Here is a 16,330-nt window from a genome sequence, read left to right on the forward strand (position 1 = left end):
CACTTAAATGTCAAAAATTCTGTGTAGCCCTAAAGTTTATTTCTGGTGCCTCTGCAGGCCTATTTATTAGGATAAAATAAGAGATAACTATCATATCCTTAAATCAGGTGTCCTTATAGATATAGATCTTTGTTTTTCCCTCTATAAAATATGTTCATAATTTTTATTGCTAAATATTTGTTTTCCATATAGTATTTTTCAAAGGCAGGTAAAGATAATGACATTTATAGGATTAGATCTGTATTTCTTTAAAGATAAACCAGAATTATTTTATTTTTGGTTTTATCTCTACCTTCCTTACATTGAAAAACTTCATTGTGTTACTCCATCTGTACGTTTGGAGACAAATATTCTACACACTATAATAAGGGTATTTTAGAGTGTGTAATTTAACTGGATGCTCCAGTATTTAGTGTTTACTTCAAAGAATAGGCTTTTGATAAGACATTCTTTATGAATTTCAATTTAAATTATTCCTTTCCTTCTCTGAATCCTTGCTTATACTTTATAGAATTAAATATTTTATTCTTTTGGTTAAATACACTTCTTTCGAGATACAGGTGTCTTGATGATAATAATGATAATGAGGATGATGATAATAATAACCAACTACTTATTAAATACTATTTTCTAAGTGATTTAAATATATTTTCTGTGCCATTCAGAGCAACGTAAACAAACTCTAAGTGAAAGTCTTACAGAGGTTACATTAACTTAACAGAGATTACACTTATACATATCTGAGTTAGATGGAGTCAGTCTCAGCTCTATGTGACTTTGAAATCCAAATTCTTACTACTAATTCGTGCTGCTATAACTAAATGTACCTTAAAATAAGAGTAAAAAGTTTGTGGTAAAAATCTTGGTGAAATAGCTGTATTGTTAATGTTAAAATGCACAGAAGTCAATAAATTAGAAGTTATTATTCAATAAGAATATTTATTTCATTATCCTATGTCACTTTGGATTTTTTATGCTACTGTAAATGTCATTTTAAATGGTTTTTTATATGTGTATAATGTAATTGAGGTGTTATTTCTCTGAGAATAGTAACTTTGCCTTTTCCACATTGTACATTTAAGTATTAATTGTGCATTATATTGTATTAATATCACAGTCTGTAGTCCCTGCCCTCCTCCCATCATCCTTTCTGTCAGTATACACATTTTTTAATACGGAATTATGCTTTTATTTTTAACATGCATGGGGAAATAAATTAATCACAGCATTTAGCAAAGGTTTTACTCATGTTAAGACAGGGGAAAAAAGAACTTGCTCAGGGAAATATTTCCTGTAGAGTTTTGGGTTTAACTGCTGTAGTTATCCTAAAGCATAAAGTCAACTCTGTACATATTAGGTCAACCAGTTTCTTTAAATTTTTAAGGAGATAATACACAAATCCTGTCTGGAATTGCACTTAGCACAAAGATTTCAATAAATGCCAGATATCTTACCAATCATTACTGTTTAGTATTATTAATTTGACCATTATGTGGGGACCCCTTTGTCCTGCCTCCCCCATTACCTCTTGGACCTTATTTGCTTCCACACTCTCCCATATTCCCAGCATACTGGCTTTCTTAGTATAAGTATGTTTTATGGTATTTTCCTTTCTTTTATTATTTGGTCTCATTATATCACAACTGTTTATCTTAGTAAACTGTAAATGTAAAGATGATTCTTTTGATGAATTTAAAATATATCTCATATTCCTTGTGCTCTCAATAAACAAAAACCAATATTCAATACTGAAATCAAATTTAGTTCCTAAAAGTCCTTTTTTATATCAGTAAAGTGATGAATATTTATAGGTTACTGATGTTGTGCCAAACATTCTGTCATACTTGGAATGGAGAGAGAAAGTAGTGATAAAAAGAAAGGACATTAGAGTCTTCTGATGAGAGGCTGCAATCACTAGGTAAAAAGACACACATTATAAATATATAATAAATTAATAAGAAAAAGCTTAAATATGTTGTAAAAGAATAAAAAGATGCAGTATAGAGGAACTATAACTATTATTATTTGGGGAAGTCATGTAAGATTTCCCAGAGAAGATGACATTTCATATAGATCTATAGGATGAGAAGGATTTCTCCACAAGGAAAAATGGGGATATGCATATATCTAGTCAGATGGAAAACATTATAAAGAATTCTAATGTTTGTATTTGTATTAAAGTCACTATAATCACAACTGTTGCAAATATTAATTGATATAGGAATGTGGTATTAGTGAATCAATTACAGTGAGTAATAATGCTTTTGGTGACATGATTATCTAAAGTGGTGATAATCTGGATAAAACTGTGAACAAATCAGTTGCAGTCTTTCCTTGATTTATATGTTAACTGTATCCTTGGAAAAATCAGTGTTTATTAAAGCCATTCAAAGTGTTTTGTGGGTGTAAAACTGGTTCTAAAGCTCACATAATTATAAATAAGATTTTTACATACACGGATATGTACATACATGAATTTCTGAATATATCTGACTAACTTTTCTCTACTTTGCAATACTTCTAGCGTCCCTGGTGTCTACCACCCAAATGCCATCAGTGCTCTTCCATCATTGTGAAAACAAAGCAAAAAAATGCCTCAACGAATTTCCAAAATTCCCCCTAAGAATACTTGCTTACATTGATAACCACCTCAACAGAATAATTAAAATAAGAATAGAACTAACAAAAATCATTAGAAAGAGAGGTAGAAAATAATGTACACAAACTATTTCCTTATTTTTCATTGAAGAGTTTCAGTAGATACCATTTGACATTAATAAATTAAGATACAGAAGGATAAAGCTATTGCGTAGTATAATACCTAAGAAACTAAAATCAGAAGTGGTTAAGAGCATTTGCATCTAGGGAATGAGAACAGCATTTGAGGGGTGTGAGTCATATATATATGTGTGTGTGTGTATGTTTTTTCCATACATATATATAGGGAATTAATTCTGTGACATGAAAATAATTTCTTGCTCTTTTACTTTTAAACATTTTCAAATAATCTTTGAGGTATAGTTTGCATGTAATAACATATAGCTATTTTAACTGTACATTTTAATGCATTTTGACAAATATGTAATATACACTCATGTGACCACCACCATCATGATATATGAGCTTATTTTTTTTCCCTAAAAACTCTGCAATTCTTCAAGCACTATTTGTTTTTACAAACTGCACCTTTATCATTGCATCTTTGTTGAAAATTAATTTACCTTATGTATGTGGATGTATTTCTGCACTCTTTATTCTGATTCACTGATTTGTATGACTATCCTGTAAGTCTTATCGTGCAGTTTAAGTTCTTCAACTCTTATTTTTCAAAATCATATTGACTTTTCCAGAACCTTTGAGTTTCTATATAAATTTTAGTGTTTATTTCTAGAAAAAATGCTACTGAGATTTTGATTGGTATTGCATTTACTCTAGAGATCAATTTTTGGAAAGTTGTCATCCTAACAATAATGAGTTCTCTAATCCATGAACATGGTATGCCTTGCCATTTAATTGAGACTACTTTAATGTCTGTCAGCAATCTTTTTTAATTAAATTTTCAATATGCAGTTCTTATATATAATTTGTTAAATTTATGGTTGTGTATTTTGTGTTTTTTGATGTTATTATAAATGGTACTGTATTTCAAAGTTCATTTTCCAGTTCTTCATGGCTAGTACCTTTCTGGGATCTCTACTTAATGCCCCGAGTTTTCAACATAGATTCTGTCTCTACTCTGAATGGTTGTGTCTTGAATGTTTTCCATCTCTGTGCACTTTGGAGATTGTTAGTCTACGACTTCTTGGTCACTCTTCATCTGGCCTCATGGTGTTTGATGCCACATGGCTTAGCCAAAGTCTTAAGCAGACATTCTGTAGATTTTTGGTGTTCTGGCTCTCATAGTGCTCACCTCTTCAATAGTCTGACCTTTTCATTTTCCTCAGTATCTCCAAACTCCTTTTTCTGTCTACTCAACTCAGAAAACCATCCTGTTATGCTTGGGAACCCTTTCCTTCCTGTACCATCTTCCAGAAAGTGTCACTAATTTAAAAGGTAGTAATATCATCAGACTCACCTCATTTTTTCCCTTCTCTCAGACATCACAGACATCTCTGCTGAGATGGTTAGGGTCAAAGAAGTTTTCAAAATTTTGAATGTATTGTACATTTGATTGTACAGTTTGATTGATTACATTGATGTCAACCCTTCCCCTTATTTGCAGCCCTTGAAAACCACTGATTTTTTAAAAATACCTATAATTTTGCCTTTAAATTTTTTTTTCCTTTTTGCCATTTCTTGGGCTGTTCCCATGGCATATAGAGGTTCCCGGGCTAGGGGTCTAATGGTAGCTGTAGCCTGCTGGCCTATGCCAGAGCCACAGCAATGCAGGATCTGAGCCGTGTCTGTGACCTACACTACAGCTCGTGGCAACTCCAGATCATCAACCCACTGAGCAAGGCCAGGGATCGAACCCACAACCTCATGGTTCCTAGTTGAATTCGTTAGCCATTGTGCCATGATGGGAACTCCTGCCTTTAATTTTTTTAATTTTTAAATTTTTGGCTATTTTTATTTCTTTGGAGGAATGTCAATTCAAGTTCTTTGCCTATTTTTGAATTTTGTTGTTGTTGTTGCTAAGTTGTAGTGGTTCTTTGTATAGTCTGGATATTAATTCCTTATCAGATATGTGATATGCAAATATTTTTTTTCAATTCTGTATATTGTCATTTCACTCTGTTGATGGTTTTTTTTTTTTTGGTCCTTTTTAGGGCCACACCCACAGCATGTGGAAATTCCCAAATTAGAGGTCGAATCTGACCTTTAGTTGCCGGCCTAGGCCACAGCCACAGCAACTTGGGATCCAAGCCACATCTGTGACCTATGCTGCAGCTCATGGCAACGCCAGATCCTTAGCTCACTGAGTGAGGCCAGGGATTGAACCTTCATCCTCCTGTTGATGGTATTTGATGCACATTTTTTAATTTAGGTGAATTTCAGTTTATCTTCTTTTTTTTTTTTTTTTTCCTTTGGTTGGCAGTGCTTTTGGTGTCATGTCCAAGAAATCATCGCTAAATCAAGAGTTCATGTTTTGGTGTTTTCTCTCTATTTCTTCTAAGAGTTTTTAGTTTCAGCTTTTACATGTAGGTTTGTGATCCATTTTTAAGTTAATTTTTGTTTATAATGTAAAGTATGGATGTAGCCTGATTCTTTTTTTGTGTGGAAAATTCTATTTTGTTCTATAAGTTTTATAGTTTGAGGTTTTATGTTTGGGTTCTTGATTTATTTTGCATTAATTTTTATGCATGATGTGTGGTTGTTTTTAGTGTATGGGTTATTAATTCTTCCAACACCATTTGTTGTAAATTTATTCTTTCTACATTAAATTACCTTTGTACCTCTATTAAAAAACAACTGACTATATATGTGTGGAGGTATTCTACACAGTCTATTCTGTTCCAATGAAGTGTGTGTCTATCTCTTCCATTCTGTTTTTTTATAAAATTATTTTCATTGTTTAGTTTATTTCCCCATGTGAATTTAGAACTAGCTTGCTGGATATTTGGTTGGGAATATGCTGAATCTATAGATAAGTTTATGGAAAATTGATATCTTGGCACTATTGAATCTTCTAATCTGTTAACATGGTTTATTTCTCTTCTTATTTAGGGCTTTTTAAATATCAGTGCTTTTAATTTTAATCATATGCTTCTTGCAAAGGTTTGTCAGAGTTATACCTAAGTGTTTTGTACTTTTTGCATCGTGATACTGCTTTTTATTTACATTTCCATTTGTTTGTTGCTAGTATATAGAAATACAATTGATTTTTTGTTGTTGTTTTTGACTGTTCCCACGACATGTGGAAATTCCCAGGCTTGCGATCGAACTCACACCATGGCAGCAACCCTAGCTGCTGCAGAGATAATGCTGGATCCTTAACCTGCTGCACCACAGGGGATCTCCTACAATTGATTTTTTATATTGACCTTTTGTTCTATAACATTGCTGAACTCATTTTTTACAACTAGTGGCTTTTTAGTAAATGTTTTGAGATTTTCTTTTTTTATATTTATTTATTTATTTTTATTTTCCCACTGTACAGCAAGGGGATCAAGTTATCCTTACATGTATACATTACAATTACATTTTTTTCCCCACCCTTTCTCCTGTTGCAACATGAGTGTCTGGACATAGTTCTCGATGCTATTCAGCAGGATCTCCTTCTAAATCTATTCTGTGTCTGATAAGCCCAAGCTCCCGATCCCTCCCACTCCCTCCCCCTCCCATCAGGCAGCCACACGTCTCTTCTCCAAGTCCATGATTTTCTTTTCTGAGGAGATGTTCATTTGTGCTGGATATTAGATTCCAGTTATAAGTGATATCATATGGTATTTGTGTTTGTCTTTCTGGCTCATTTCACTCAGTATGAGATTCTCTAGCTCCATCCATGTTGCTGCAAATGGCATGATGTCATTCTTTTTTATGGCTGAGTAGTATTCCATTGTGTATACATACCACCTCTTCCGAATCCAATCATCTGTCGATGGACATTTGGGTTGTTTCCGTGTCTTGGCTATTGTGAATAGTGCTGCAATGAACATGCGGGTGCACGTGTCTCTTTTAAGTAGAGTTTTGTCCGGATAGATGCCCAAGAGTGGGATTGCGGGGTCATATGGAAGTTCTATGTGTAGATTTCTGAGGTATCTCCAAACTGTTCTCCATAGCGGCTGTACCAGTTTACATTCCCACCAACAGTGCAGGAGGGTTCCCCTTTCTCCACAGCCCCTCCAGCACTTGTTATTTGTGGTTTTATTAATGATGGCCATTCTGACTGGTGTGAGGTGGTATCTCATGGTAGTTTTGATTTGCATTTCTCTTATAACCAGCGATGTTGAGCATTTTTTCATGTGCTTGCTGGCCATCTGTATATCTTCTTTGGAGAAATGTCTATTCAGGTCTTTTGCCCATTTTTCCATTGCTTGATTGGCTTTTTTGCTGTTGGGTTGTATAAGTTGCTTATATATTCTAGAGATTAAGCCCTTGTCGGTTGCATCAGTTGAAACTATTTTCTCCCATTCTGTAAGTTGTCTTTTTGTTTTCTTTTGGGTTTCCTTTGCTGTGCAAAAGCTTTTCAGTTTGATGAGGTCCCATGGGTTTATTTTTGCTCTAATTTCCATTGCTTTGGGAGACTGACCTGAGAAAATATTGTTTTGAGATTTTCTATGTAGACAAATGCATTATCTGTGAATAGGGACAGTATGTATTTTATTTTTTGTTTTTGTCTTTTTGTTTTCTTTTTATTGTCTTCTTGTTTAGGAAGGATGCTTAAAATGATTGCTGAATAGGAGTGATGAGAATGGACATCCTTGTCTTGTGTCCAGTACCAGGAAGAAAAAAATTTCAGTCTTTTGCAATTATTTAATATAGTTGAATTCTCTATGTATATATGAAATGATGCTTTAATCCAGTTGAGGAATTCCCCTTAATTCCTCTTAGGCTGAGAATTTTATCAGATTTTTTCCCCCCATCTATTGGGATGATCATATAGGTTTGATTTTTAGTCTCTTGATTTAGTGAATTACATTGATTTTTGAACATTGAACCAATCTCGCATTCCCAAGATGAATCTTACTTGGTCATGATGTATTATACTTTGCTGATAATTTCATGAGGATTTTGAGTCTATGTTCATAAGAAAGACTAGCAATTTAGTTTTCTTTTTTTTTTGGTAATGTATTTGCTTTGTCATTTCTTCTTAGTTCACAAAATTATGGCTTAAGGTTGTTCATGACATTCCCTTATTATCCTCTTAATGGATTTTAGTGATGTTCCATTTTTCATTTATTATGTTGTTAATTTGTCAACTATTTCTACTGATTACAAAGATGATATTGTTGAAGGGGCTCCAACAAATTATTTCTTTCAATTATCCTTCATGTATCTTGAATCTCTGTTGTTAAGTGCATACACATTTACAATTGTTATGTCTTCTTGATGAATTGACTCCCCCATGGTTATATAATGTCTTTCTTTATGCTTGGTATTATTTTTTGTTTTTTAGATCTATCTTATCTGACCTTAATATAGGCTGACTCTCTTTTGATTATTGTTTGCATGATATATATTTTAAATCCTTTTACTTGTAACTTACATGTCTTTGTATGTATATATGTTGTGTATGTATATATGTATGTATTTACAGAGCTGCACCCACAGCATATGGAATTGAGTCAGAGCTGCAGCTGTTACCCTACACTACAGCCACAGTGACACCAGATCTGAGCCATTTCTGTAACCTACACCATAGTTCATGGCAATGCTAGATCCTTTAGCCCACTGAGTGAGGCCGGGGATCAAACCTGCATCCTCATGGATACTAGTCAGGTTCTTAACCTGCTGAACCAGAATGGGAACTCCTATGTCTTTGTATTTAAACTTAATTTTCTATAGACAGCATCTTGTTGGTTTTTCTGATTTATTTAATCTGGCATAAACATGTAATTGCACTGCCTATATTACTTGGAAGATTATTTAATATGTGATTACATTTAATTTATTATGCTAGTTTTTGTCTAATTGCTCCATCTTTTCTTTTTCCCTTTGTCCTCTTGTTTTTTACCTCCTTTTGGATTAATTGGCTATTTCTTTTAGTTCCATTTTATCTTCACTATTGGCTTATTTATAACAATTTTTTCAGTGTTTATCCTACACTTTTCAATATGTCTTTATATAGTTCATCTACTTTCAAACAGTATTATACAGTTTTATATTTAGTTTAAGAAACTTATTAGACTATACATCCAATTGCTCCCTCCCATTTTTGTACTATTATTGCTATATATTTTACTTTCACATATAGCATAAACCTTTAATACTTTGCTACTCTCTTTTTAGCTAATCATTTATCTTTTAAAGTGATTAAAATAAGAACGTTTATATTTATTTCCATTTATATCAGTTCTGGAGTCCTTCATTCCTTTTTGTGGATCTTAGTTTATGCCTTTTTTCATGTCCTTTTGCATGAAGAACTTTTTAAAAGAAATTCTTGTAATAACAGAATGCTGATAATGAATTCTCTCATCTTTTGTTTTTCTCATATATGATTATTGCAGCCTTAAGTTTTGAAAGATATTTTCACTGGGTCTAAAATTTTAGGTTGGCATTTTTTCCCCAATAATTTAAAGATGTTATTCTTTTGACTACTGTTTTCCAGTTTCTTATGAGTAGTTTAATTTTTTATCTTCGTTCCTTTGTATGTGACTTATATTTTTAAATATGAAATATCCCATTTAAAAATATGTTCTGCTCAAGCTTCTTGGGTCTGTAGCTGGATATCCTTCATTAATTGTGGGGAATTCTCAGGTATTATCTCTTCAACTATTTCTCCTGCCCTCTCATCTCTTTCTAGAATTCCAGTTATACATATACTAAACTATTTTATATTATTCCATAGCTCTTAGATGCTGTGTTCTTTTTTTTTCCTTCTTGCCTTCATATTTTGTTCAGCTTATTTCTATGGATTTGGAATTCACAATTCTTTCCTCATCTGTGTCGAGTCTACTGATGAGTACACTGAAGACATTCTTTATCTCTTTTATTGTGTTTCTCAGTTTTAGCATTTCCTTTTGGTTCATTATTGTAATTTCCATCTCTCTACTGAAATTACCAATTTTGTTCATGCATTTTGTCTTCTTTTTCTACTAGGAAATTTAACATATTATTCTAAGTTATTTTAAATTCATTGTGTGATAATTCCAATATCTGGTCTTTTCTGAATTTATTGAAACTGAACACCACCTGTGGGGCTCCTGGGCGCAAAAGCCTTTCTATGTCCCCCATTTCTTGTTCTTAGGAAATGGGCCTCATTCAGCCACCATGACCTTCCCTGAGTTCCTAGGGACAGGTTCAGACAGGCTGATCAGGGAAGGGAGGGGATGTGTATGCTAAAGATTAGGCACCCTGAGCACAGTTGCCTGTGGATTAAAGATTATTAGCATATGATGTTTTTCAGGAACTTTCCTAGTTTGTTCTAATCTCTGTTCAATATGCCCTCTCCTCAAGTGCTGTTATTCTAGGCAATAACCCAGAAGACCACCATCATGCTCATAACAAGATCTCCTGACTCCAGCTTTGATGACTAAGATTCCCCTAAAGAAAGAAGAATGCATGTCTGTCCCAATCCTGATTCCTATCTGAAAACCTGTTTTTCTCCTTTTGCTATAAAACTCCTCGCAATTCTTTCTAACGGGGATGGGGTGAGGGGGAGAGGGGGACACAGTCTTTAGCACATTAGCCTACTGTGACCCTCCTTTGCCTGGTAAAGCAATAAGCTATTTTTTTTCTCCTTTACCTCTGTCTCTACCTTTCAATTTGGCACTGGCAGAGGCTGAATTCTGGCAACAAATTTTTAGAGGAATAGGAGCTCTCTAATAATATTCATATATAGTCTTGGCCCAGGACTGTTTGCTGTTCTTCTCCCATGTATGGAGGATTTTTTTCTTTGCTGTTTCTCCTCTTGCAGTGAGTCTCACTTGTGCACCGAAGTTAAAAAGTTGTTATTCTTTCTCTAGTGTCTTAAGCCTTTTTTTTTTTTTTTTTCCTTAGGGAAAAGGATATTGGTAGGACTACTGCCCTTCTACAGACCTGCATCACAAAGAAAGGCATTTTCTAGTCTTCTGCCTTGCTCCTAATCTTTCTCCTAAACACTTGATGGGAGCTTTTACAGGAGAGTCTCCAGTGCTGTGAAATCCTTTCTGGGCCTATGATATCCAGGGGTTCTACACACTCATGTTTCCTACACTAGACCTTTAGCAACTTTTTTTTTAAATTTAGTTTACTTCTTTTAAATCCCTTTTATAACACCTGTGTTTTTTTCTCCTGGACTCTGTCGTAGAAGAGTTAGTGCTTGTTTGTCATCTGTTTTTTGGCGGGGCCTGACTTTTTTTGGATATCTGATTTCTAGTTACCTTGCAATCTCAATTCTCTGACAGATTTTTATAAATTGTGGTTTCGTTCTTTATTGAGATATTTCTTGTTAAAGTGGAAGTGATGATCTTTCCAGTTTTCTACATCCTATGTGGAAGTGAAACTTAAAACACTTAAAAAAATTTAAGTTCCTATCAGGAAATATAGCTTTTATGCTAATCTAGTGGTTCTTAAATTACTTCTGGTGGTGGAACATTTAGCTACTTATAATATTAGTTATAGAACTATTGCTTTATTCCATAATAAAATAATTATGTATTTGTGAGAAATTAAATATACTACCATTTGTTGCATAATTGATGAAATTTAGTGAAATTTTTTTGTTTTTCAGTAGTGATAATAGATATTTTTCATGTCTAACTCTCATAACACAATTTTGAAAAGTAGGTTTTACCATTCCCTTTTTATGGATAAGAGAAACTGAGGCTTAAAGGGATTAAATTGATTGCTCACATCATAGATAATTAATATGTAGAAGAGATGACATTTGAACTCATATGTTTCTGATTTAAAAAATGTATTCTCTTTCTACTTTAAAACAATGTGGAGAGGGGTTCCCACTGTGGCACAGCAGAAATGAATCCGACTAGTATTCATGAGGATGCAGGTTCTATCCTTGGCCTCACTCAGTGGGTTGGGGGCATTGCCATGAGCTGTGGTGTAAGTTGCAGATGTGGCTTGGATCCTGAGTTGCTGTGGCTGTGGCACAGGCCAGTAGCTGTAGCTCTGATATTCAAGTTTCCCTAGCCTGGAAACTTGCATATGCCATGGGTGTGGCCCCCCCAAAAAGCAAAACAACAACAACAGTATGAAGATAATTTCTTTAATGCCTGGATAAGCACTAAGTGATGGGGGGGGGGCATTAATGATAAAAATTTTATTGGACTTCTGTTAATAAATTCATTTTGAATTCTGTTTAACATGAGCAAATTTTCAAAAAATAGGCAATGACATGGGAAATGATGATGCCATCGGAGGGAATGTGAGCAAATATATGGTGCTTCCTGCTGGATATTGTGGACTGCCCAGAAAAGGACATCTTATCTTTGATGCTTGCTTTGAAAGTGGTGAGTGTATCAAAGGCCTTTCCTTTTGAGCTTGTCTTGTGACTTTTTTTCAGAATCTAATTCCATCTAACCATTTAGTGTGATTCAGTCCATTTAATTTTTTATCTTAATGAAACAAGTTGTCAGAGAAAAATCAATTTTGAAGGAATTAACTTGAAAATACTTAAAATTAAATGCTATGTTTTTGTTGCTATAAATGATTAGAAGGATAATGGCAGTACTAATGAACATTTATACAGTACCTTTTATTTTTCAAATACTTACCCAGATATTATTTCTGGGATAAAACTGACATAATTTGACTACTTGATAAATCATTAATTAATCAATATCTGCAATGTACCTAGTTCTTAGTCTTTCTGAGAAGAAGATTTTCTATAAAGAAGCAATTAAAGAATAGATTCAGTTGAACATTAAAAAAACAGCAATAGTAATATACTTCATAAACAGCAAATGCTGTGAGTGTTCTGAAAGTGGAGATCAGAGCTTGATTGTGAATTTCCATCCAGCAGGAATTGAATTTTGTTTACTTCTTTATACCTAACCTCATACTCTGAATAGCATATAGGCATGTAGTAGGTATTTGGAATATGTTGAAAGTATTAATAAGAAAGGTAAACACAATTCATTTTAAAAGTAATTATTGATTATTTTTGGTTTTGAATATTGTGCATGCACAAGCATGTGTGAGTGTGTGATTGAAGGGACACTCCAGTTAAATGATAGTTCTCTGAACCCTAAGAACAGTGTTTGTTTATACCAATAATTGAAAAATTGTTTGTGCAGGGTCTTGCTCTTTGTTTATTCCATGGTGTTTTAGTTAACAGGGCTGCCATTATAAAGAATCATAAGCTGACCAGCTTAAACAACAGAAATTTATTGTTTTACACTTCTGGAGGATGGAAGTCTGAGATCAAGATGTTGGGAGGGTTGGTTCCTTCTAAAGGTTGAGAGGAGGAATCTCTTTAGTGTCTCTCCTCTGGCTTCTGATGGTTTGCTAACAAACTGTGGTGTTTCTTGGTTTGTAGAAGCATCACCCTGATATATGCCTTCATTTGCACACGGCATTCTTCCTGTGTTCGTGTCTATCAATAAATATTTCCTCTTTGTAAGGACACGAGTCATATTGGATTAGAGCCCACTTTAATGACCTCATTTTAACCTTCTAGACTATTACCTGCTTTAGGGTGGATTCTGAGTCTGATTAATCCATGTTCTTCCACAGAACCTAGCAGAGTGCTTACAAAATGAAGCACAGAATTTCTGTTGTATTTACTTGTTCAGTGAAATAATTTGACCAACAGAAAGATGAGGAAAGATTAATTTTCTGATAACTTTGGTGGAAAAGCCATGTTTAATTGCTTGCAATTTCCCAGTCCACCAACTTCTCTCAAGCCCTCATACCTTTAGATATGCTGTTTCCTCTGTGCTGCAGATGCCTGTCTCCACCTGGTAACATGTTAATTCAGACTCAGGCCAGAATTTCTTCCTCTGAGAAGGTACCTCTCAGGCAGGTTTGACTGTCTCTACCTCTATATTTAAGGCACCTTTTCTATAATTTACAGGCCTCTTCTGTGCATTGTAGTTATTTAATTATCTCTTTCTTTGTCCTTATTGCTGAAAATTCCTTGAAGTCAGGGATTGGTTCTTATGAATTTTTATTCTCTAGCACTTAATGTGCTATTAGAAACTGACTAATGAAATGGATTTACATGGTTTATCTGACCAAGAATTCAAAATAACTTTCCAAGGTCAAGAAAACCTTTTGTGAATAAAGTGACAGTTTCAACAAAGAGATAATACTAAAAGTGCCAAATAGTAAGAATGAAGCTGAAGAACACAGTAACTGAACTGAAAAAATTTTCTAGAGAACCTCAACAGCAGACTAAAACAGAACAAAGCATCAGTGGATTTCAATACATATCTTTGGAAACAATTCCGAGGAACAAAAAGTAAAAACATTGAAATAGAATGGAAAAAGCTTAAGGAGTTTATGGAATACCCATCAAATAGATCAATATATGCATTATGGGAGTCTCAGAAAGAAAAATGAGAGCAAGAGCTAGAGAAATTAATAAATGAGGGAGAACAGATAGTGAACAAATGGTCTTCATAAAGTGAGTTTTTAAGATCAATAAAAATATTTTTTATATTTAAATAAAAATTTAACATTAATAGCAAAAAGAACCTTAAGGAAGAATACCAGTAACAATTATTCCTTTATTACTTATTATTTGCCATACCCTCTAAGATGTAATATACCTAGTTTGTCTCATTACATACACAGAAAAGTCTTCTGAGGTGTATCTCTCTTCATACAAGGTGAGGAAACTGATTCTCAGAGGTGTAAAGTTATTTACTTTGAATTACATGACTGACAAATAGTGTAGCTAAATTTGAAACTGAGGATTTCTTAGCTCCAAAGGCCATACTTTTAACCATTGTTATAGGTCAACTTATGACATGTGAATAATAGTTATATTGCTGAAAAACTATCATTAAGTGATAAGGCATATAGGAAAAGATTTTATGATAAAAAATGAAAAATCACTGCTTTTAAATAGGCCATCCAGATAAAAACTATGTTTAGTTGCCATCATTTTCAATTTGAGTATTGTTTTTATGATTTATATCCATGTGTGTGTATTGAGTATGAGAAGTATACTACAATTCATAATTCATATTAATTAGTTAGCTTGAGAGATTTAGTATTTTGTATTAAATTACTGTGGCATGAAAAACGGTCAGTGAAATAAAGATATGGTTCAGTTACTTTATATCATTTCAAACAATGGAAACGAAAACTTAAAATTTTTATTTTTAATTCTCCCAATAGAATTTTACTACATTTATTTATGTGTGTATGTGTGTGTGTGTGTGTGTGTGTGTGTGTGTGTGTTTCTTTTGGCTGCCCCATGGCATATGGAGCTCTTGGCCTGGGGATCAGATTCGAGCTTCAGTTGTGACCTATGCTACAGTTGCAGCAACGCTGGATCCTTTAACCCACTGAGTCAGGCTGGGGATCAAACCTGTGTCCTGGAGCTGATCCCTTTGTACCACAGTAGAAACTCCTATTTGTGCCACAGTAAAAACTCCTATTTGTGTAATATTGAAAAATTAATAATCTGATTCAACCCCTAGCCTGGGAATTTCCGTAGGCCATGGGTGTGGCCCTAAAAAGACAAAATTAAAAAAAAAATTTAAATGTTTTATTTCCATTTGAAAGAAAATAAAATTGTCTTTATTCTTTTTTATCTTTATTTTTTAATCATAGTGTAGTTAATTTACAATGTATTAGTTTCAGGATAGCAAAGTGATCCAGAGTGATACACACACACACACACACACACACACACACACACACACACACATTCTTTTTCATCTTCTTTTCCTTTATAGGTTATTAGAAAATTTTGAGTATAGTTCCTTGTGCTATACAGAAGGTTCTTCTTGGTTATGTACTTTATATATAGTATGGTATATATGTTAACCCCAAACTCCTAATTTATCCCTTCCTCTCTTTTTCCCCTTTGGTAACCTTAAGTTTGTTTTTTCTTCTTTATAAATCTACCAACCAGTAGATATGTTTTATCCTGTGGGAAGAATACAATATACAGTTTTTGGCCTAAAGGAGTTTAGTAGGAGAGTTTCACAAAGACTGTGATTGAATTAACCACAACATTTATTATCTAAAGTAAATGTTTTTGCCCACAACAAATGCTAACCTGGAGGGGATTCTGGGACAAGAGACATACCTTGTGACTTGTCTGCATCTAACCAGGATGTATGGTACTTCTATCTCTATTAGAGTTAAGTACTGAGTAATAAGAAAACATAGCAAAAACTTGTCTTTTTCAGCAGAGTGTTGGGAAGGTAAGTTTGCAGACAATGCTTGTTAGAGGAGGCTACTCTGAGGTAGGTCTTGATTGATTAGTAACATTTTATCCGGTAAATTTTGGCATTTTGGAAAGACTGCCCAATTCTTGTAAAGTCACATAGAAAGACATGAATACTAGAGAGATAATAGTACTTTCAGGGAATGGCAAACTGCAGCTAGCTCTCAGAAATGGAGAGTATTCCTGAGAGTAAGGGCTCACTAAAACTTTTTAATTAATTGAACATTATTTCTCGCTATCTCAAAATTCACTTCTGATATATGTCATCTGTCATCTCCTTATATCCATTCTCAAAGAAGCAGGTATGCTTTACTTTTTCCCCTTTTGAGCAAATATTGTAATGATACTATGTGTCCACATCCTGAACCTGGTTTGTATGTTTCT

General features: G+C 33.8%; 1 protein-coding gene across 1 annotated transcript in view; it reads left to right on the forward strand.

Moving 5' to 3' along the window:
- The window catches only part of LOC125133402 (uncharacterized), a 758,349-nt gene that overhangs the window by 97,174 nt on the left and 644,845 nt on the right, over positions 1-16,330 (forward strand). The window contains exon 4 of the mRNA XM_047791511.1: positions 11,928-12,050. Within this exon, the coding sequence (XP_047647467.1) occupies positions 11,928-12,050 (123 nt within the window). The remainder of the gene's footprint in view (positions 1-11,927; positions 12,051-16,330) is intronic.

This window comes from Phacochoerus africanus, chromosome 8 (assembly GCF_016906955.1).
Source record: "Phacochoerus africanus isolate WHEZ1 chromosome 8, ROS_Pafr_v1, whole genome shotgun sequence".
Lineage (NCBI taxonomy): Eukaryota > Metazoa > Chordata > Mammalia > Artiodactyla > Suidae > Phacochoerus > Phacochoerus africanus.